The 24,052-nt window shown below is 38.7% G+C and overlaps 2 protein-coding genes across 3 annotated transcripts in view; one reads left to right on the top strand and one right to left on the bottom strand.

The window, feature by feature from the left end:
- The window catches only part of Taf2 (TATA-box binding protein associated factor 2), a 28,006-nt gene extending 15,124 nt beyond the window's left edge, over window positions 1-12,882 (top strand). The window contains exons 17-20 of the mRNA XM_072306579.1: window positions 1,168-1,187; window positions 1,550-1,697; window positions 10,103-10,279; window positions 11,989-12,882. Coding sequence (XP_072162680.1) covers window positions 1,168-1,187; window positions 1,550-1,697; window positions 10,103-10,279; window positions 11,989-12,219 — 576 coding nt within the window. The 3' untranslated portion in view covers window positions 12,220-12,882. The remainder of the gene's footprint in view (window positions 1-1,167; window positions 1,188-1,549; window positions 1,698-10,102; window positions 10,280-11,988) is intronic.
- A 143-nt stretch (window positions 12,883-13,025) lies between these two features.
- Window positions 13,026-21,927, bottom strand: LOC109038550 (UDP-glycosyltransferase UGT4-like). 2 transcript variants are annotated; one of them, XM_072295994.1, is made up of 6 exons: window positions 21,628-21,927; window positions 20,733-21,279; window positions 19,302-19,882; window positions 17,189-17,408; window positions 13,857-14,079; window positions 13,026-13,442 (listed from the first exon to the last, which is right to left on the bottom strand). In XM_072295994.1, the coding sequence occupies exons 2-6, from the start codon at window positions 20,998-21,000 to the stop codon at window positions 13,133-13,135; spliced, it is 1,602 nt and encodes a 533-aa protein (XP_072152095.1). In that variant the 5' UTR covers window positions 21,001-21,279; window positions 21,628-21,927; the 3' UTR covers window positions 13,026-13,132. The 2 variants fall into 2 exon arrangements, with proteins under 2 accessions (XP_072152095.1, XP_018909188.2); XM_019053643.2 differs by lacking the exon at window positions 21,628-21,927 and having other exon boundaries at window positions 20,733-21,575.
- Between the last annotated feature and the right edge of the window lie 2,125 nt (window positions 21,928-24,052).

Raw genomic sequence — 24,052 nt, 5'->3', positions numbered from 1 at the left:
CCAAGTTGAAATTAAGTAGATTTTAATTACCTTGTGAAATTTTGCCATGGAGGGGGAAAAAAGAAACCAAGGAACTCTCTTATCAAGTTAATACCAATAAAATGGGGTAGTTGCATGCAGCTGGGATTTTAGATTTGATGACTGTTTCTGGCAGAACTTTTCGCGAAAAAGCCGTTTTTCGTATTTGCAGGTTTTGAAATTGAGTGGAAAGCTTCGTAAAAGCTCGATAAAAAGTCGCAAAATCACAGTAAGAAATAAACAATTTCCATTGGCTATGACGCCAGTTGGTATACTAGGCCCCGCCCACCGCCATCATCCATATCACGACCGTGTGTTTACTGAGCCGAAGTATGATCTGTTGTGCCATTTAAAGTGTCTAAATTATCTTTTTTCCTCAGAAAATACTGTCGGAAATCATGCCAAAAGGTGTTCAGAACCGTATTTTGATCATAAACTCAAACACAGCGCTAGTTGAGATCAGAAAAGTGATAAGAACAAGTCTGTGTTATGGTGTTGTTGCGATTTTTGGTCACCGGCGCCACCAGCGCCTAGAGAGCCCAATTTGAGCTATGATTGGCTACAACGCACGAACTCTGCCGAAGCAGTTCGGGCGCACCCAAATCCGACGGACCGCACGGCTCTCGGCAGCGGCAGAAGATACGCGAAAAGCTCTATTTCAACTCCCTTTTTCACTAAGAAATCATGATGGAGAGCTTTCAAAATTGTTTTGAAATTATTAATCAAATCCTAAAATTTTCATTGATGCAAAGAAATCAAGTCTAGACATAAAAATCGATTTTTCGCGAATTTTTGAAAAGACCATATTTACACGTATTTGACATAGGGCGAACATGGGCGAACCTTGGTGTATACCATGTGACGTCACAAAGTCCCAGTTTTGAAGCGCAGGAAAAGACCCGTTTCAAATGGCTTTTGACTTTGAGGAGCTTTTTCTCAAAAATCCGGCGACCGGAAATTTTTTTAAAAAATACCTCAATACTCAGTAGACCTCAAAATTTTAGAAATTGAAGTAAAAAAATTTCACGCAACCACCCCATTGCATTTCAGTTTCTTTTTCCTTAGAGGTAACATCTTTGATTGTATCATGACGCTTGAAAGTATTCATATGTCTGCGTAGTAAGTTTACTTTTTATCCTTTACTTAAAGATTGAATATCGATGGCCAAAGTGTGAAACGACATATCTCTGTTTACAACATTGCAAACTTCCTATCATACTTTATTTTTTCTGTTGAAAAATAGTCAACGTAACTCCTCGAAAGCTTTCTTGATTTTTCCTCTCTCTTAGCAGAATATTTTGTACAAATTTCAAGCTGGAAAGTTGGCTTTGTTTCTTTTTTTTAAAATAGAATAAAAGAGGAGGGGGCATTTGAAACATCCCCATGGAGATATGTGGTTTCGCAATTTGGCCAGCGATAAACTAAATTTGAAAAGAACAATACGGAAAACTGGCAAATATCTGAATAAAAATAAATGAGTGTTAGTTTTAAGTTTGATTACTAATTCTTGCCTTTTTCTAATTTTTTTTAGCAGAGTTCGATTATACCTCCAGCTGAGCCCTCGCTGTTTGGTTTCAAAGCGGCCCTCACCAGTGAAAGAACTAGAGCTTGTGGCTGGTGATGACCTTGGAGTTGCAACTGTGGAAGTCATTGCGGGAGATGACAAATCGAAAATTAAGGTATAGAAATTCTGCTGCTGCTGAATAACTTTGTGAATACACAGCACGCCCTATTCAGTGCTGTAAACACTACAAACTGCAACCAAGATGCTTTAGCAACCTTGGCAAGTTGCAATAAGTTAAGAAGAATAAAATACTTGGTACACAGAAGAGTTATTTTCATGATTACACGGGTATAAGATAGTTCAAATAGCGATGGCATCGCAAGCATAGTTGGGATACTCAACCTCTTGCTGCAAATGCAACAGAAAGATAAATAAACAAATGCAAATGAAAGTATATACAGCGGTCAATATTTTATATGACGTCACAGAATCTGTTGGTACCATTTATTTCTATTCAAAATAGGCTAGCTTTTTGGCGACTTTAAGAGTCATTTTTTTAGCAAGCTTTTGATTAAATAAAAAATATTAAAATGCAGGTATTCCTGCTTTTTAGTCGTGCGGCGAAGCCGTATAGACTCTAGGTTTCGCGGAGGCTAAAAAGTGTTCACACTTTTAGGCTAAGTCCAAGAGGAGAATTTTCGAGGAACCAAGTAACATATGAGGTATTGATATCGGTGCATTTTGGCCCAATGGAGATGTTACATGTGCGAGGAATTTGCAATTCGACTGTTGATTCTTGTATAAAAGTTCGCGAGGAACACAATGGTGCCACTGGTTTTCTCTGAAATCATCTTCCATGCTCAAAAAAACCTCTCAAGTTGAGGCCAAAATGGAGGGGATATCCCACCCTACCCTGAGAGTCCACGTCTACATGAAGACAAACTCTCCATACAAAGATAGGGAGCAAATACATTAGCAGGGTTGCCGTGTATTCAGTTTTGGAGTCCCCAGATAAATTGGTAGCCCTGTCAAAGTATTAGCTCCCTATCTTTGCATGGAGAATAGGTCTTGATCTAGGCTTTGACTCTCAGGGTAGGGTGGGATATTCCCTCCATTTTGGCCTCAACTTGAGTGCTTTTTTTTGAGCTTGGGAGATGATTTCAGAGAAAACCAGTGGCACCATCGTGTTTCTCGTGACTTTTTTACACAAGATTCAACAGTCAAATCGCAAATTCCTCACATATGCAACATCTCCATTATGCCAAATGGAATTTCTGATCATTTAGCCATGGTTTGGTAGCGTTCAGCAATCAACTGTGACCATAATGTAAAGAACCCACACGGGTACCTTTCGGTGGAATGTCGCCCTATGGCATTCTTTATCATCAAGTCACTGTTGAACATTTACTGTTAAGTAGCGTTTAGCAACCAAGTATAGCCAAAATTTCCAGAACTCATACCTCAGATGTTCAAAAGAGTGTTAACATGTGTCGCCAAATGGAATTTCTGATCATTTAGGCATGGTTTGGTAGCGTTTAGCAATCAACTGTGACCATAATGTAAAGAACCCACACGGGTACCTTTCGTGGAATGTCGCCCTATGGCATTCTTTATCATCAAGTCACTGTTGAACATTTACTGTTAAGTAGCGTTTAGCAACCAAGTATAGCCAAAATTTCCAGAACTCATACCTCAGATGTTCAAAGAGTGTTAACATGTGTCGCCAAATGGAATTTCTGATCATTTAGCCATGGTTTGGTAGCGTTTAGCAATCAACTGTGACCATAATGTAAAGAACCCACACGGGTACCTTTCGGTGGAATGTCGCCCTATGGCATTCTTTATCATCAAGTCACTGTTGAACATTTACTGTTAAGTAGCGTTTAGCAACCAAGTATAGCCAAAATTTCCAGAACTCATACCTCAGATGTTCAAAGAGTGTTAACATGTGTCGCCAAATGGAATTTCTGATCATTTAGCCATGGTTTGGTAGCGTTCAGCAATCAACTGTGACCATAATGTAAAGAACCCACACGGGTACCTTTCGGTGGAATGTCGCCCTATGGCATTCTTTATCATCAAGTCACTGTTGAACATTTACTGTTAAGTAGCGTTTAGCAACCAAGTATAGCCAAAATTTCCAGAACTCATACCTCAGATGTTCAAAGAGTGTTAACATGTGTCGCCAAATGGAATTTCTGATCATTTAGCCATGGTTTGGTAGCGTTTAGCAATCAACTGTGACCATAATGTAAAGAACCCACACGGGTACCTTTCGGTGGAATGTCGCCCTATGGCATTCTTTATCATCAAGTCACTGTTGAACATTTACTGTTAAGTAGCGTTTAGCAACCAAGTATAGCCAAAATTTCCAGAACTCATACCTCAGATGTTCAAAGAGTGTTAACATGTGTCGCCAAATGGAATTTCTGATCATTTAGCCATGGTTTGGTAGCGTTCAGCAATCAACTGTGACCATAATGTAAAGAACCCCACACGGGTACCTTTCGGTGGAATGTCGCCCTATGGCATTCTTTATCATCAAGTCACTGTTGAACATTTACTGTTAAGTAGCGTTTAGCAACCAAGTATAGCCAAAATTTCCAGAACTCATACCTCAGATGTTCAAAGAGTGTTAACATGTGTCGCCAAAAGGAATTTCTGATCATTTAGCCATGGTTTGGTAGCGTTTAGCAATCAACTGTGACCATAATGTAAAGAACCCACACGGGTACTTTCGGTGGAATGTCGCCCTATGGCATTCTTTATCATCGAGTCACAGTTTAATAGCGTAAATAAGCAACCAACGGTGGCCAAAATGTCAAGACTCCAAACTGGTGCTTTTTGGCTGAATTTCGCCAATAGGATCTTTGATGATTTATCAGTAATGGTTGATGTTTATGTTGATTAATTATTACTGTCTGAAAGTGAATCCTGTGGAGAATATTATAGGGTTGGTTCAAACAAGTTTTAGAATTTTTTTCCTTAGCGAGTTTTCAATGTTCATAACCATTTTTTAACTGTCGGAACTCACTAGACCACATTATATTCATGATGAATTTAAAGAATATCGCTGTCAAAAGTTGAGTTCTCCTTCATTTAGCACTTTTTGTCATTACCTTAAAGACCATACGGAAAGTGCTAAATCTACGGAAAACTCAACTTTTCACAGCGATATTCTTCAAATTTATCATGAATATAATGTGGTCTAGTGATTCTGACATTTAAAAATGGGTATGAACATTTAAGGCTTTATTTCCTTGAATTTAAGTTGTTTTTTCAGGGTCTACGGTAAGAAAAAAAGTCTAAAATACGTTAAAAGTTACTTGAACCTACCCTATAATGTTGAGCTATGACTTCAACTTTCATGAACCCTTACTTGTGCCTTTCAGCTTGATTTCGCTAAATGGAATTATTTATGATTGAAGTCGTGGTTGAGTTTACTATGCTGATAAAATATCATTGGAAAATTTAGGTTTCACCATCATAGTCTTCTATGAGGGCTGTCCCAAAAGAAACCGGACTTTTGTCATAGATGGCGAACAGAGCGTCGTAATGAAGTTTTCTTGGGCTTGTTTGAAAGCTGATAAGCTACTGAAGATGCTTGTTTTTACAGAATGCAAACATTGGTCTTGGTAAGGAAACTACACGCTTTGGAATAAAGGAAAGTCAAACTCGAGTTTGGATTTTTGTCTTTATTTCAAGAAAAATTTAGATACAACTTAAAAAAAAAACCAGGTTTTAAGTTAAAAACTTCGTTGCTCTCTTATTCAAATGCTTAAAAATAAGGAAATCAACATTTTAAGCAGCTTACCAAGTCATCACCTATCCCCTTCAAAATATTCGCCAGCTTTGTCGATGCATTTTTGCCACCGTTTCTTCAATCGGGAGAAACACTGTTGAAAATCCGCAGGTTTGAATGATCGCAATTCCTTCAAGGTGAAACCGTCAACCGAGAATATTACAATGGTGTTCTGAGACGATTACGCGAAAATGTCCGCAGAAAAAGGCCCGAGCTTTGGAGAGAGAATTCCTGGTTTCTGCATCACGATAACGCACCTGCCCAAGCATCCCTCCAAATTCGCGAATTTTGTGCAAAGAATGCCATGAGTGTCCTCCCTCATCCCCTCTATTCACCTGACCTGGCTCCGTGTGATTTTTTCTTCACGACTTAAATCTACCTTGAAAGGTCGACGTTTTCAAACCATTCCGGAAATTCAAGAGAACACCTTGAAGGAATTGCGATCATTCAAACCTGAGGATTTCCAACAGTGTTTCTCCCAATTGAAGAAACGGTGGCAAAAATGCATCGACAAAGCTGGCGAGTATTTTGAAGGGGATAGGTGATGACTTGGTAAGCTGCTTAAAATGTTGATTTCCTTATTTTTAAGCATTTGAATAAGATTGCAACGAAGTTTTTAACTTAAAACCTGGGTTTTTTTAAAGTTGTATCTAAATTTTTCTTGAAATAAAGACAAAAATCGCAACTCGAGTTTGACTTTCCTTTATTCCAAAGCGTGTAGTTTCCTTACCAAGACCAATGTTTGCATTCTGTAAAAACAAGCATCTTCAGTAGCTTATCAGCTTTCAAACAAGCCCAAGAAAACTTCATTACGACGCTCGGTTCGCCTTCTATGACAAAAGTCCGGTTTCTTTTGGGACACCCCTCGTAAAAATAACCATCAGCATTACTGCACCAACCAAAATCTAGCCCAAAAAAAAAAAATAGTTCGGCTGAAAAAGTGGGAGAAGTTGGGATGTGCAGTCTCAAAATAAAAATACCTTTATAGCTGTGATTGGACATAGCTTTGCTTTCATTGAGACTTTCAAATTTTATGAATAAAAAACAGTACGCGTTTAGAAAAAACAGTTAGTTTTGTCCTTACCTGTAGACCATACAAAAAGAGCTAAATTGAAGGAGAACTTAGCTTTTGACAGCGATGCTCTTCAAATTTTTCATATACCTGTACAATGTGTTCTAGTGAGTTTGGATGGTAAAAAATGGTCAGGAACATTTAAAGCTTTATTTTCCATGAATGTAAGTTGTCGTTCAGGATAGATTCTGACGACTAGATCCTTACTAGAGTAAGGAAAGAAAGTCTAAAATTGTTAAAAGTCACAGAAAAACGCGAAAAAAGAAAAAAGTCGGAAAAGGAAGTCAAATTTACATAACAATTAATTAACATAAAAATTTCGTAAAAAGTATTGGAAATTACGAACAAATGTATTTACGTAAAAACTGTATTAAAAAGAAAGTTAATTTTAATTAAGAAAAAATAATCTTGGTAAATCAATTTCTCACGTAAATTTGACTCAAAATTCATTTAAAAAACAGGGCCGGATTTACCTACTTGCCGCCCATGGGCCGGATTTACCTACTTGCTGCCTATGGGCCACCTGTATTTTGCCGCCCCCTTCTCATTCGTTTCGAAACATCAATAAAAAACAACTTAATCGGCCCGAAACAGTAACAGAGAAACAACTTAAAACGGGACTAAGGACGCAAATAATAAAAAGAAACACATAAAATATAATAAGAAACCCGGGACGTTTCGCAGGGATCACACCCGCATTTTCAACCGGCAAAACAAGAAAAATTAAAAGAAAGGACACTATGCCCCTCACTACTAGCAAAAGTTCGCGCGGAACTTTGCGTGAAAGTTAAGTTCCGTAAACCTATCTACATATGTGTGAACAAGGCCTTCCATTTGTAAGAAATGAAGGTAAAAATTATGCAAGAACAAACATAAATGTGGTTTAAGGTGATTCGTCAAGCTCAAAAGAAGTGGTCGAACTGGCATGCGATATATCGCATCTTTTAGGTCAAGAATCTCGGCAGATTTTGAATTTTCAGCAAAAAAAGGACGATAGCCCCTGCGCATGAGCCTAAAGAATCATTTTAAACCCAAAAATCTGCAAAATTCAGAGAAATGAAAGCAGGATAGTGTTTGGAAGAAAACCTCGCATTCGATTCAGCTATCGATTTCTGTATCGAGTGCGAGGTTTTTTTTCCAAACACTATCCTGCTTTCATTTCTCTGAATTTTGCAGATTTTTGGGTTTAGAATGATTCTTTAGGCTCATGCGCAGGGGCTATCGTCCTTTTTTTTGCTGAAAATTCAAAATCTGCCGAAATTTTTTACCTGAAAGATGCGATATATCGCATGCCAGTTCGACCACGTCACTTGAGCTTGACGAATCACCTTAATAATTTTAACTTCCGCCGCCGCGCCGCGCTGACCGCACTGTGTTTGGCGCAATGCGTGAAGTATTCCTACAGTCTTTTAGGCGCTATGCGTTTCACGCCGATCGCCGCACAGTGGATTGAGTCAATTAGAGGGGTCGGACATGAAATTTTTGACAAAAAACTGCTAATGTTGATGTTTATTTCGTCACATTTTAAAGTTCAAGGGGTGATACTGGAAGAAAATATCACGAGAAAACCAGTGGAACCGCTTGCAGAACAATAGATTCTTGTATAAACGGAGTTATGAGCGTTTTAAGTTCCCAAATTTTTTCCGACCTCTCTCATTGACTCGATTCACCGTGCGCCGCGCTGAGGGCTTCTCCTTTCTATCTCAAGTCCTCATCATCACTGCTGCACCGCTCCATGCCAAATTGCGTGTTTAGTTTCTCTCTTAACTCGACTAATTAAAAGTGCTGTCTCTTGTGTCACCGAAAGACGCTTTCTCGTTTGTAATTTTTTTTTTCTGAATCCGATTTTTTTTAACCTACATTTTAAAAAAATGCAAAATTTGCCGCCCCTGCGTTAAGAAATGAGAGAGAGATGCTGTACTCGATTATCTAATGCATCTGACGAGTTTTTCAATTCAAAAAGGAACGTATTACACTCCACAAATAAATCACGTTTGAAGCGCAAACCGGAAAAAAACACGATTTGTCAAAAGTATTCATTAAGTATTGCACTTTCCACAGAAGCATATTGCACAAAAATGTCACTGTAACGACTTCCGGATATGGTTGCGACCAACTTAAGGCTCAAATTTTGATTTGTTTGCTCCCTAAAAAAAATGGTCCATCTCTGTAACTGTGCTCACCAATACTGACGATCCCAGGGTCACATCGGGCTGTCGTGGTCCCGGAGACATTTTTCAAGGTTGAAATCCTTCCTCTTATTTAATTGTTTTTTAAATAAACTTAGGCTAGGACACTATCCCTAAATAACAAACAGACCAATTTGGCTCCAATGCCTCGAGCTCTGCACGTGTAAACTTGAGTTTTTTGTTTTTATTACTCTCGCTTTTTATTACTTTCGTCGGTCTGCTCAGGGCCGAAGGGGGCCCTCCCTCCCCCCTTCCTCCTCTTACAGTCACGCTCCGGCGTGGCTGCAGCCGTTGCGCCGCGTCATTTTTGTGGGAACATTGATCAGCGTTTCGAGCCTTAAGGCTCAGTTCGGGTGCGATATTCTATCGTCTACGCGCCCAACCCCCCTCCCCCTCCCCTCCCAAAGACGCTCCGCGCCACAGACTATCGATATTTTAGACCAAAATATTGTATCGATATTTCAACGTTGATATATCGTCCGTATCCATACATTTATCTCCAGAAATATCGAATCGATTTTTCTTTCTTTCTCCTGCTGAGTTGCGTATTTTACACCTCGGAAAATCGGAAATTATGGTCAATTTTTCATAGTTCGAATTTCGGATTTCGCTGGCCAGGTTGTACAGACCTACGTCACAGGGTAAACAAACCTCAAGATGCAAATACCTCCTTTTTTTCTCTATGTAGGTATAGGACTTTTCGCGTGGCTGCTCGACGGTTTGTTAATCTGTGGAGGTTAAGCTACATTCACGCGTCGCAAGCAACCTGGCGCGTCTGCTTCTCGCTACTGCGAGCGCGCCTTCATTTCCTCCTGTACGCAACAAGGACAACCGCGATGATAAAGAATTCCATTCGGCGAAATCGAGCCGAGAGCAGGCACCACGAGTATATACACATGGGTTATTTTAGTGATGGGTGGGATTTTATTTAAAATTCCTATGAATCCTAGGTATAGTATTTACTTTAGTAAACAATTATCATTTATTCCATCACTTCTTCGGATTATTTATTTTTAAACAATCTATATTCATGTGAAGTGTCCTCATCTCCATTTTTCTTTCCCTGGAACCTAAATGTATATTATGAATTTGAATCCATCAGAAACTAAGTCTGTCAAAATCAAATTTAACTACATACGAAGTGAAAACGATTTGTATTTCGCAAATCAAAGTGGTAGTTAAAGCAACCAAACTGTGTCAGAAATGTTCCCAAATTACTAGGTAAGGCTTTTATCAGCTCATCATCTGATCCAATAATTTTAATTGTGGCATTTCATTCGGCATGTCGCCGCACGACTTCTATGATACTCAAAGTCTCACATATATAATTTGAGAGGGGGGGTCTGGGGGGGCGGCGCCCCTCAGCAGGTAGCTTTTGCTACTTGTTTCATGCACTAATGGAAAACAATTTTCAAAAAAAGAAATCTGTGCTACAGCTATGTTTAGTACAATCACCCAATTCCTGTAAGTATTTTTGACTGCATTAAAAATAAATAGCTGTGTAATAATTTTTCCAGGCTGAACCAATAGCAGAGAGTCACCGAAAGTCCGGTTACTTCTCAGATAGTTCCGTGTCTCTCCCTGGAATCACTGGGAACAATGAACCGATCGGATTTGAACCTGGAATGTTCAAGAAGGAGCACGATGGACCACCAGAGCCCAAGAAATTCAAGGAAGATCCATCTGTTGCGAAGGTTTGCACTTCCATTGGATAGCTTTAAACGGAAACAGCTGAACCGCATTTCATGTTGCCCAATTTTCTCTCAAGTTTTATTTCTTTTTTAGAGAACCGAACACCATTCTGCCTTGAAACTCACTGTATATTTTTCCTGGCTCATGAAGAATATACTCAAGAATTTTGAGAATGCTTTTCAGAATGATCATTACTTTTCTATCAATAAAAGAAACCCTAAAAAGAAATGACGCAACCTCTAATGCAGTTAGGCCGATGTAGCTTAGATCAAACAAAGAATGTCTGAGATAGGGGAAACATTTCGAGTCCTTGATCTAATCTTTGCATCGCCAAACATTCAATGAAACTTCTTTGAGAGTAAGTGTTTCAGACCAAAAATCAATCCAATATTTCGATGTGTTGGAGTTTCTTAGCCAACAAGCGTTAAATTCAGCATTAAGCTGCTAATGTTTTCATGACCTCTTCGAGCTTGGTAGCAGAAAATTCAGGAGTCTGCGCTAAACTGAGGATTGGCCCAACAAGGCCGAAACACGTCTGCAGTTGCCTTCCTGAATGGTTGTTACTAGTGTTGCATTAAACAGTGTATCTCTTTGAGGGAAAACTGTGCTTGTGTATGAGCTATTTCCCTCTATAGTGAGACATCAGCTTTATGCTAAATTTAATGCACGTTGGCTAAAAAACTTCAACATACCGTCTTACTACCTTGCGTCCACCGCAATTGGTTGATGTAATCCAACATGTGGTTGGTGAAACTACAGAAACACTTATCTTGTCTGCGGTTTTTCGAAATCTCCTCTACCAATACATTTTATAAAAAAATAATGCATTGATAACTTTGCTAGAGATTTTTTTAAAGAATATTCTCATACCGAGAGGAAAAATGAAATTTTCAAGAAATAATGTTCAGTACTTTTCCTTTTAAAAAAATAAATTTTAACAGTAAGTCTGCAGCATTCAAACCTAAGTACATTCACTTTTAAAATTTTACTATCCATACGACTTATAATTCAAAAATAATAATGAGCAAATTTTAAAGCAGCCTAACTCTGGCTAAGTTTGACATTTTTAGGAATTTCTTCATCATAATGTTTGTATTTTTTGTTTAAAGTTTTTTTTTCCAATGTCTCAAGTTGTTTGCACAACATTCCTCTAAGCAATGATTTTAATACCTCAATATTCGAACTTTAGGCAATAAGGTCCCGTTTTTCCCAGGGTGGTCCCTAATTTACAATAATCGGACAGGGCTAGGACAAATTATGTGCGGAGGATACTTTTTGGACAAAACATGACTATGGTGAAACTCTCAAATGACGTATCTCGTTGTTTCAAAATCTCTGCTCCTGTCTATTTTTTTTTATAGGAAACGAATCAACATTATTTCTTGAAATTCTCATTGAATTTTTTTTGCTGAGAGAGGAAAAATCACAGAAGATTTATAGAGTGACGTTGAGTTGTTTTCCACAAAAAAAAAAAAAAAAAAAATAAAATCTGATAGGAAGTCCCTAAGGTTGTAAACGTAGATATGCAGCATTTTAGTTTCACTGTCAATGTATCCTTATGATCCAATCTATGCTTCTACCTTTGGTTCATATGATGTAGTTTTGTATCCGCACTGTTAAAAGAAAGTTACTGTGCAGGTTTTATCACAAAATGCATCAAATCTTTAAACCATTCATTTTCTTTTTACATTTATCTTTCATCCTGTTACAGTTGAAGAAGAAAAAGAAAGACAAGAAGAAGCACAAACACAAGCACAAGCATCGGCATGAGCACAAACACAGCAAGGAGAAGAAAGATGAGGATAAAGATAAGTCTGACAAATCCAGTAAGGATGCAGAGAAAGATGACACGGGCAAACTCAAACTCAAAGAAGAAACTCTTAGTTCTGTAAGCTCAAGTCCTAGTAATAGCCCTGGTAACTCACGCGATTATTTCATGTGAGGAGTAAGTGTTTAGTTTGATTTTTCAAGTTTTATTTGTTTATTTTTTCAGAGACTGTACATTTACGTGTTTTTACCATTTTAGGTAGGTAAAAATTGTTGGTGATTAATGGAGGAACTTGGCACAAAGCCTTAGCTCTTTTGGAACATGCTGTCAGCACAAAATTTATCAGTTTTAATCATCATTTATCAAAAAAGTCAAACTTATTGGTATCTGAAACATATGTCATAATTGTGAAATTATACTTAAAAATCAACTACCAATAGGTGTCGCGACATAATAATGATATTTTGTTTTTCATAAGAAGCTTGTCTGTCTCATCTCTTTTTATACGTGTTAGTATTAATTATTCTGGATCTCTGTAGTCTAATGATAATATTTGTAAAAAAAATTAAGACATGTACTATTTTTGTATCTATTGTTTAAATGCCTGCTTCCAGGTAGAAACTTGTTAAGGTGGAAAGTGTGTTCAAAATTTTAAGTTAATCCCCTGTAAGTCCAAATCAAATTTTAAATTATTGCTGTAAATTCTTGTCAAAATCTATATTTTCTGTGAGACTTTTTCTCACAACTGTATTATATCTAAATTTTAGTGAAATATTTGGCGGAGTACCATTATTGTAAATTAAAAGTTATTTTCTGAATATATTTTTACTATTTTCAGTCTTTTTTCGTTTATTCTCCTCTTTTCACGGTGGAAATAACGTCAGAAACGCAGTGTAATATCATAGGTAGCATGTTTCAACATAGTTTCCTTCCTCATAAATATTCATCCAAGTCTTAACAAGGGGAACTGAACGTGTAGGTGAGCTGTTGCCGGTTGAGCATTATTTCTACACAGCCTGGTATTGGCACTAGCTATCTTTTCCTCCACTCACTGTGAAGGGACCTAAAATTTTCCAGAGCTTTTGGTTCAGTCACGTTTTTTACTCAAGTGACCCTTTTCGGGTGCTCCTTTGGAACTTACAATTAGTTTAAGAATCCTAAGGGTTTTACAAACAATCCAGATCAGAATGTAAAGGATTAAAATGAAAACTGCAGAGCAAAAAGCAATAACGTCGAACAGCATATACTTGTGGAATGGCATGGTAGCGGAGGCTGGTTTCAAGTGGTGAGCCCCTTTGTGCCTGATAACATACTCGACCCAAAAAACTGCTCTCTCCAAACTTGTTTCAGGTAGATCTCCGTAAATGGCTGCCCATCGCTTGGAATTTTCTACAAACCTGCTTGAAAATATGTGAAATATTTAATGGAAAGTAGAAAAGAAATAAAATTATACCCGTAAACCCTTGTCAGACTGTGATGAACGCATAGTCCTTCTAAATTCATGAGAGTTGCTATCCCACCATTACAAAAATCCTTTTGGAACAAGTGACTACAATCAGTAGAGTTTATGTAAAGTTGAAAACCCATCACATCTTTCTGCGTGGCGGCAAAAGTATCCCAGGTCCAATGCCTCATTTTATCTTAGTTATTTCAATGATCAAAATATCAGATTTTCCGTCTCTCCTGCTTAAAAGTTGGACTTTAATCCTGACAAGAAACTTACCATTGCCTACCTATGGTATCTGAACGTGCAGTTTTTTCCTAAATTATTATTCTTTAAATGTGTATTTTGTATTAAAGTATGTACGTACGAAGGTGTGTTCAAGATTCTGTTTATTTTTCTTGTGAATTCTTCGATTGTGAAGTTATCGTCGATATTGGCATTCAATCCAACGCCAATGTGCTCGTAGTAGGCTACATTGTGAAACTGGTCGGCAAACATTGGGAGCCCGAGGGTGGGTACTCCAGCAGTCATCACCTCTACCAGACTGTTGATGCCTCCGTGAGTTATGAACAATTTACAGTTCGGATGTGCTGCAGAAAGAAAAGAATAAATGAAACATTGATTTAACATTACATGCACATGAATACTCAGCAAAGTGATCGCCTGACCGCTGTCATCTATAAGTAAGTTCTGAACAAGAGGACATAGGTACAGATAATTCGTAGGGGGGTCTGAAGTTAACGTCTTGTTACCTACGACCAGGCCCGCCACATCCCACCTCGGGCCCTGGTGCCAGTTTTAAGGCCCGGGCCCCAAGCACGGAGGGGAGGGGGTCCGAGGGGCATCCCCCGAGAAATTTTATAATTTGCCTACCTGAGAATATTTGCCAAAATTGATGAAAAAATGCGAAAAATTAGCCGAATTTTGCAATTTAAAGGGCCCGTCGGGACCGTTAATATTTTTGCAAAGGTGAATGCATAGCTATGGTGCGCTTCAGCTAGAATTGTATTTACAAATGGGTGGTTTTTCTACGAGGATTAAAAATATACAAATGGCACGGATATAACAAAAGAATATGAACCATGCAAAACGATGATCCGGGTATCGGAACTTGGCTGATTTGAAAACGCCTTCAAATGCGGCGTGATACCTCACGCATTCCGGAGAGTTCAAATAGTTGTATCATTGCGCCTTAGAATGCGACGGAAGATTGCAGTTGAAATAGCCTTCATGCATGCTGGTCTTTCCGATTTCCGTTAACATTTTTGCAGTCATGAATGCGCTTAAGTGCGCTCCAGGTAGAATTGTATTTACAAATGGGTGGTTTTTATAGGAGGATTATAATTTAACAAGTGGTTAGAAATGGAAACAAAATAATATTAACTATGCAAAACGATTATTCCGATAACGGAACTTGGCTGTTTTGAAAACGCCTTCAAATGCGGCGTAATACCTCACGCATTCCGGAGAGTTCAAATAGTTGTATCATTGCGCCTTAGAAATGCGACGGAAGATTACAATTGAAATAGCCTTCATGCATGCTGGCCTTTTCGATTTCCGTTAACATTTTTGCAGTCATGAATGCATTTAAGTGCGCTTCAGCTAGAATTGTATTTAGCAAATGGGTGGTTTTTATAGGAGGATTATAATTTAACAAGTGGTTAGAAATGGAAACAAAATAATATTAAGTATGCAAAACGATTATTCCGATAACGGAACTTGCCTGTTTTGAAAACGCCTTCAAATGCGGCGTGATACCTTACGCATTCCGGAGAGTTCAAATAGTTGTATCATTGCGCCTTAGAAATGCGACGGAAGATTACAATTGAAATAGCCTTCATGCATGCTGGCCTTTTCGATTTCCGTTAACATTTTTGCAGTCATGAATGCATTTAAGTGCGCTTCAGCTAGAATTGTATTTAGCAAATGGGTGGTTTTTATAGGAGGATTATAATTTAACAAGTGGTTAGAAATGGAAACAAAATAATATTAAGTATGCAAAACGATTATTCCGATAACGGAACTTGCCTGTTTTGAAAACGCCTTCAAATGCGGCGTGATACCTTACGCATTCCGGAGAGTTCAAATAGTTGTATCATTGCGCCGTAAGAATGTGACGGAAGATTTAAATGGACATAGCCTCCATGCACGCTGGGCTTGTCGATTTCCTCTGAACTTTTTGCAGTGGTGAATGCATAGCTGAAGTGCGCTCCAGGTAGAATTGTATTTACAAATGGGTGGTTTTTATAGGAGGATTATAATTTAACAAGTGGTTAGAAATGGAAAAAAAATAATATTAACTATGCAAAACGATTATTCCGATAACGGAACTTGGCTGTTTTGAAAACGCCTTCAAATGCGACGTAATACCTCACGCATTCCAGAGAGTTCAAATAGTTGTATCATTGCGCCTTAGAAATGCGACGGAAGATTACAATTGAAATAGCCTTCATGCATGCTGGCCTTTTCGATTTCCGTTAACATTTTTGCAGTCATGAATGCATTTAAGGGCGCTTCAGCTAGACTTGTATTTAGCAAATGGGTGGTTTTTATAGGAGGATTATAATTTAACAAGTGGTTAGAAATGGAAACAAAATAATATTAAGTATGCAAAACGATTATTCCGATAACGGAACTTGCCTGTTTTGAAAACGCCTTCAAATGCGGCGTGATACCTTACGCATTCCGGAGAGTTCAAATAGTTGTATCATTGCGCCGTAAGAATGTGACGGAAGATTTAAATGGACATAGCCTCCATGCACGCTGGGCTTGTCGATTTCCTCTGAACTTTTTGCAGTGGTGAATGCATAGCTGAAGTGCGCTTCAGCTAGAATTGTATTTACAAATGGGTGTTTTTTCTACGAGGATTATAAATAAACAAGTCGCAAACATCCCAGCGCACGAGAAGCCAACTCGCCTTCATTCATTTTAATATGCAACACGACTGGCCATGGATTTGGAATTGTCGAACACGCGTTAACTTGTACATGCCTAGCTACCTACGTCAACTTGACCCAATGCTTGCTAAAAACAAGTGCCCCGCAGGTTGTATGGGGCTATTACAGTAGTACATGCAAGCTTCAGATATAGGTCTACAAATACATCATCAAAAATAATCAAAAGTCAAATTAAAACAAATTAAAAGTTCGAGTGTAAGTACAGCCGAAAATAGGAGAGACGTATTCAGGCCTCGTTTTCTCACTTTTCTCCCGAATCTAGGTGACACACCATTCGCAGCTTGGAGCGGAGCATTGGGAGTTCACGCCTCGCGACATCGCGCCTTCAATTTTGCAGATACAACACGGACATCCATCAAGCACGAATAGTTGTATCTCTGCGCCGTCATCTACGCGCATCCTTTAATTCCCTTGCACACATTTCAATCATCGCACGATAATAACTTCTGATAAATGTTTATTCTGAATAATTGACACTTCGGAATACGTTCATCCTTGATAGCGTGTATTATTTAAAACTAGAAAAAATTATAGTAAAAAAACAGTGAAATAGAGCCAAAAGAAATTATCATGCATCATTTTAGACAGGAAAGAAAGGACAAGTTAGTTGTTTTCCCCCAATTCCGTTTGTTTTTTTAACTTCTTGATACACTTTCTTTTATAAAATTCTTGAACTGATTATTAACAAGTTTTTTAAAGTACAACTTTAAATTTTATCAACTCTGGTGGTACTTGTACTCACCAAGGATTGCAGTTTGAGGTAACCAAGAATTTTGGAAAATGTGTTTCGGGTCTCCATCGAATTTTTCCGGCCATTTTAAAATGACCCTCTGCCTCACGGATTTTAGTGTTTCCGTGAGAACGCGCTTCATTTGATCTGAGAGGAAACTGGGCTGTATGAACGACCCTAGACTGAAGTAAATCACGCCGTCCTGTGCTTCATCCATGAATTTTTTCAAGTCCTGAAAAAGCCGAAAATGGGGGTCTCGAAGTTTAATTCGTATCTCACCAGTTACAAGAAAAGGAGAACAGACCAAGTAGGGCCACTTTCGCCTAAACTTTAAATATAACACCATTCTTTGTTGTATGGTGAAATGAGTATTGCTACTTATTAATAAAATTAATTCAAAGTTAATTCAAGGCGATGAAGAAAAATGAGAACAGGGAGTGAAGGACCCCTATCGTTGTTAGTGTATTTCGAACAGCTATGGTAGAAGTACAAACCGAGTTCCACTTCAACTTTTTACTAAAAAACAGAAATGAAAAGAAAACTATTGTTGAATACCGTAAAAATATGTGATTTTTTCATTCAGTGCATGTGGTGACAAGGTGCACGACTTCACATTTGGTTTTCACAGTGATTGAGCTGTTTTAAACACAAATTTACCGTAAAAATCATGATATTTTAACCAAACATATTTTGCGTTTTCATAACAATGTCATCAAATTTTTTAATGCAACCCCAATTTTCCATTAAAATCATGCCGATTAGTGTAAGAGAGTTACGCTTCTCCAGAACCTCCGTAGGTCCGGGTCCAGAAGGGTAAGCTTCCAATTACTCGCACCTCTGAAATATATATCGACGGTGTAAGTCGGCAATCACATAACCCGGTTTGCGACGTCACAGACTTCCTGTCATACTTTATTTTTTAAACGAAAAACTACTCAACGGCAATTCTTTTAAACTGCCGTAATTTTCCTTCTCTGTGTAAAGAAAATTCTGCAAAACCTTCAAGGAATGATGTCAATTTGCTCTCCTTTAAAAATCTAACATAGAGGCGGAGATTTTCAGACACCGCAAACGAGATATGTGATTGCGGACCTACGCCGTCGAAATGCAGCTGTCGCAGGCAAATAGTGAAATCAGGCATTTTGTCAAATGCCTAGGCAGATAGTTAAATTTTGACAGTCTGTACAATTTTTTGAATTTATGGCGAGGAGCTTGCAAGTTTTCAATATTTTTTGGAAAAATAACTCATCAAACCTATGAATTCTTCTTGTCTCTTCCTCTCTATTTGCCTCTCATATTTTTAAATGATGAAATCCTAAAAATTCTGTATTTTATGACATACTGAAAATTTCCAGATAAGTGTCTGTGCAGGAGCTAAAAACGGTTTAAAATACTATTGTGCGATGCAAATTTTTACTGAGAATTTTGTCTTACAGGAGAAATTAATTATTTTGTCAAAAATTAGGAAAAGAAGCAGAATTTCAATCTAAGTTAGAATATTTGACTATTTGCCTAGGCATTTGAGAAAATGCCTAATTTTACTATTTGCCTGCGACACAGCTATACTTACTGATGTGAAGTCTGAGTTTCTAATATGTAAGTTCAAGACTCTTTCAGTATGGAGTCGTCCCTAAATTACGTAACGCACTCTCTCAGCATTTTTGACCTCCCCTCCCCCTTGTGACGCTTTTGTGACTCAGGTTCAGATCCTTTAACACGAAAAAACAAAATGACCGAACGCTCTCTTCGACCTAGAGCGTTACACAATTCAGGGACGGCTCCTAAAGGACATTGCACCCAGCGCTTTCACTCAGGCCTAAATGGACGCGTAAACAGAAAGGAACCAAGCCACATCAGCTATTGCCAAATTTAACAAGGGAATTTATATTTTGGGAGAGAACGTTTGTGCAGATTCCTTTGAAAATTTCAGGGAATTTGCTTTGTATTATGGAGAAAATTCATAGAAATTTGCACAAAAATCGCACACCGTTTTCATATAAAAATTAAATTGCCGATTAAATTTGGCAGTAGCTGATGTGGCTTGGTACCTTTCTGTTTAACGCGGTCCAAATAAACTATAACATTAAATAGGAGCCTCGCTCAGTTTTCGAAATATCGCACCCACCTCAGGTAACTCGGTCGCTGGCTTGATCTGTGTTCCTGAAATTTGGACGACGTTCGGACCATAAGGTCGTATGTGCATCATCGGGTGGCTAAGGACGAGATGTAAGGAAATATTGGCGATGAGGTCTCTCAGAGGAGGCAGTGCCTCCGATCGAAAATTCCTGCGCATGACCTCCTCTTGCGACGGGAGGAAGTAAAAATGACCGCCGAGGAGATCGAAAGCTGCGATTATTAAATTGTTGATACGTTGCCAGAAGTTCATTCGCTCCGGGTAGGGGAGCCGGAAGTCGGGAACGTACGATAGAGGGTTCGGGATACCGGTCAAGGAGGCCATCAATGGTGTGACCGCGATTGGGTGCAGGTTTATGACCGGAGCCCCGAATTTGTGTGCGAATCCCAGAAGAGGCTCCTGAAGGATGGTGGCGCCGTGCACTATGATGACGTCGAATTGCTCCTGAGACTCCATCAGGTCTTGCAGAGCCGATGATCGGAGGGCGTCATCAGTCATCGGTGCGAAAATATTCCATAGATTCAGCGTGTATTGGAAAATCGATGCCTTCCGCATTCCGATAAAATCAAAGTCTGAAAATAAGTGCATAGAGGTGCGTTAAAACGTTTTTTTCTTTTCTCGTAAAATGATTTCCGGCAAGGTATCCTCTGGACTGCCTCTTTAACACTTTTAAATTGTAAAAAAAAAAAAAAAAAAAAAAAAAAAAACGAAAAATTAAAAAACTTAGCCAAAGAGAAATGTTGAGGGCGTTTCACGGCTGTAATATTATTTTCTCTGAGGTAAATTAACTGGAGGGTATACATTTTTTACGCTTTGGATAATTAAAATGACAAACATTATCAGAGGTAAACTGCGTATTAACCCCGTGGACTCAAGCTTGTTGCATAGTGGTTCTATGAAGAAATAATTCAATATTAAAACTTATTCTTACACCTCAATTTTGGTGTTGCAAGCAAATTTTCAACTTCAAACGCGTTTTCCTCGGTTTCGGCAAGTTGTCGCTCACCTCTTGTAACCATAATGTGCCCTTCAGCCTTCAATTACGAATGATACAACTATTTTAATATCGAAGTAGCTCAGATTGCATAATGACCGAAAAGAAGGAGGCGTTAATTTGCTGTCACATTTCTTACGTTTAATTGGAGCTAGACTTAAGTCTGATTGAGGATACGAGAGCAGCTTTTCTTACCCAAATATCTCACACTGCGAAACCACTGAAGTAAAAAAGCTGCTCATTTATCGCTCAATTTTCATTCAGGGCCGTAGACATACCGTCGAGACTATGCACAGAGACCTCCATTTGTATACCTACTTTTCAAAGAGGACACAGAATGGCCCATTTCAAGACAGCAAGACTGTGTCAGAGCGCGTCTAATAATTCCCCACTAGAGGAAAATTAGGAATTATCATGACTGAAATTACCTTTGAAGCTAGTCGCGTTTGGATCAGCACGTACTAAAATTTCCCTGTAATTCCTCATAGGTTCTGCTCGCTTGAGATCCGAATTTACATAGGCCGTGATCTCGTGCCCTCTGGCTGCTAGTTCTTCCACCACAGGAAAAAAAGCTCGGAAGTGGCTGCCAAGTGAAATCGGGAATAAAAATAAAATTCTGGCCGGTGCCGCAAAACCGACGCAATTCAGGAGGAAAATTCCGCAGATTAAATATTTCTTCGCATTCATTTTACGCATATTTGCTAACTATGTTTCAATGTATCTTGGTACAATCATTCCAAACGTTGATGAGGCGCTGTTTCCAATTAACGCTTTCGGTTCGGTTTGATCCAGTTCACATTGTCCAAGAACTTACAATTAAGTGAGGAGACACGATCTTAACTGACATTGTAGGCACAGAACTCGTAGAAAAACAAGGTTGAACTCATCGATGGCATCAAGAATTCTTTTGCCGATTTGCTGATCACACTTCACGAATTATAAAACAGCGGAGACCTCCCTTTTCTCTACCCTGGTCTTCGGAACAACCATGATAAGAATAATAGAAAATACACAAATTAAAGGACACGAAAATATGAATACGACAGAGTACAGACTAAAAACATGAGTCAAGCGAGGTTGAATCTTAACTAAATTGGCAAGACGTCGAGCCGACACAGGCTCATTTCAGCTGCAAAAAAAACAATAAAATCCAATAAAAAATCTAGAGGGTGACCTGATCCCAGTTGTTATCGCACAACCACTCATGTACGAGTGGTTGCGTAATAACAATCGAAATCAGATCGCCACTCAATTTTTGTTTTACCTAAATTTTATAATGTTTTCCTGCTGAAAATGAGTCTGTAACAACTCGAAACAACCTACCTTCTTTGTGTTTCTAAAATCTTGGCCTTCTTTTACCCATTTTTTAGTTTATATTCTATCGTCTTTAGAAGTAACAGTTTAGTAATACCGAATACCCGTCAAAACTTTTCGCACGAGCAAAAAAATTTAACTTGATTTTAACACGCGCTGTTGAATGAAATTCAAAGTCATTCTTACTCAAACGTTGGATCGCAAATGATCATGTTTTGATTCAGTGCTCTCACAAATTAATCACGACGTAATAAAGCCAACACTAAGGTCAATAAAATCTTTATGAAGGCGCTTGGACGCTTAGAGGTTCGCAAATGATTAGTATAGCAAATGCATGCGTGTACTAGTGTACCTCATCAGTGATCACTCATTGTTATTATATGCACGAATAGTAGGGTTCCGCCCCCTGGCCGCTCCGTGGTGCAATGCCCGGAGATTTTTGTCACTGCCAGTCTGACGAAAATTATGGAGGAAGTTGGAAAAAGTGTGATGCAGCAAAAAAATTGAAAGCACAGTGGCATGACTACCTATGAGAAGAACATTAAGTACTTGGACTACATTTTTAATTATTTAAGTAACACGAGTTCCAGTTTTAGGTTCATCTCGTCATTTTCCATTATCTCCTTTGAAATTGAAATCATACGAGAATATCTCGTAGAACTTCCTCTAGGTTCCTCGGTGAACAGATAAAACACATTAAAAACAAAATGACACGATGTAAACCAACCCATGAGATGTCTTTCCTAAAGATAAACTCGGCAACTGAAAGCGTAAAACAATGGTAGAAAATTCGAAGTTGGGTTTGGACCTGGCGCAAGAATGCAACTATTTAAACTCCGTAATGAGCCGGGTTGCATACGCTCAATTTTGCGGGCAGAATCTGAGATCTACCCATGGCTTTCGCAGTAGGGCACGGGTTCAATTATTATTATCATTAGTGTTTTCCTCGTGCGTAACGTCTATTCGGTCAACTAATTGGACGTTCCAGTTGCGCAGATTTTTAACGCGATATGAACAAACTGAGATAATTTCCGAAAGGCGAACTCGGTATTTTAATAATACCTGGACCGTAAAAAAATGGAGGATTATATGAAGTTGGGTTTAGACACTACAGACAGTTATTTTAACTCCGCGGTGGGCCGGGTTGCATACGCGCGAGGAACACACGGATCGCACCTGTGTTCTATCACAAAAATCGCCGTAAATGTCGAGCGCGCGTGGACCGTGGGCAGATCTCAGATTTCGCCCGTAAAACCTAGCGTATGCAACCCGGCCCACCGCGGAGTTAAAATAGTTGCATGTTGAGTTCAAACCCAACTTCGTGTTTTCCTCCATAGTTTTTCGCATTGTTTTCAGTAGAAAGTGCGCGACCCGTTATCTATGATATTTAAAAAAAGGCTCCAATTTTATAAAAATGCTAACCTATAAACATTCTTTGTTCATTCACCTGAACCAAAAACTGATAGAAGTGCGCATGACATGAAGGAAAATCGAAAAAAGGGGGGAAAAAGAGGGATTCAAATGAAATCTATGAATCAGACGGTAGACTCAGATTCACTTCCGTACTTTACACTTTCCGTAATTTGAATGAAGCCCATTCCATGTGAAGAAAGAGGGTTTTAATTACAGATGTGCAGAAGAAAAGCGTATTTGAAGTAAAATTAGAAATAGTCGAAATTTAGAAAATGTTGAATCTTTAAGAATTAAAAATCTGGTTTGAAAGTAGAAACTTGAAGAAATATGTGGAAAAACAGAAAATTTACAGGTATGTAATATCTATGTCAAGCTGATGAAAAAATTAATTCTCTTTAGTAAAAATTGAAGTTCCGTAGAAATTGTCCTTTATACAATGCTACTTTAAAAGCGTCCTTAAGCCTCCCTCATCCACATTGTAAATTGGACGTATATTTCTGCCAAACGGAACTATGTGCATTATGACGTGAGCCCTGTTGTGCATATATTCTCATGAGTTTCAGGGCTCATGTCATAGTGCACATAGTTCCATTTGGCAGAATTACGTCCAATTGTGAGGATCTTGTCTAAAGAAAGAGGGTGTTTGAGGAACGACGAGGAAAACGGTCCCAGCCCCGGAGGCTCATTTCAAAGGGTGGTTACCAGTGGCGAGGCATGAATGATCGATTATCGATAACTTCCCCATTTGAGGCAATGGTAAAGAATCGATTATGAAGGTGTTCGTTACGAACCCCGTTTATAGATCCTTTTCAATTGGTTTAAATGGGAGATCGATCGATAGATCGAAAAGCACGCCACGCCACTGGTGGTTACGCCCTTGCCTTAGGTCAGCGGGGCCGGGGTGGCAGCTTCTAGCACAACCCCTAAGATAGTGGCGTGGCGTGTTTTGCGATATATCGATTGGTTTGCCATTTAAACCTATAGGAAAGGATCGATAAACAGGGCGTTCGCAGCGAGCACC

This window comes from Bemisia tabaci, chromosome 1, assembly GCF_918797505.1.
Source record: "Bemisia tabaci chromosome 1, PGI_BMITA_v3".
Lineage (NCBI taxonomy): Eukaryota > Metazoa > Arthropoda > Insecta > Hemiptera > Aleyrodidae > Bemisia > Bemisia tabaci.
This window is presented reverse-complemented; position numbering and strand designations above follow the sequence as displayed.

Coding starts and splice junctions, on each gene's coding strand:
- LOC109038550 (XM_072295994.1), bottom strand. CDS start 21,000: ATGCGTAAAATGAATGCGAAGAAATATTTAATCTGCGGAATTTTCCTC. Junction 17,409..19,301: donor CAGCGACCGAGTTACCTGAG/GTGGGTGCGATA, acceptor CGGCTTTTTCAG/GACTTGAAAAAATTCATGGA. Junction 13,443..13,856: donor AGAATCTTGAACACACCTTC/GTACGTACATAC, acceptor ATTTTCAAGCAG/GTTTGTAGAAAATTCCAAGC.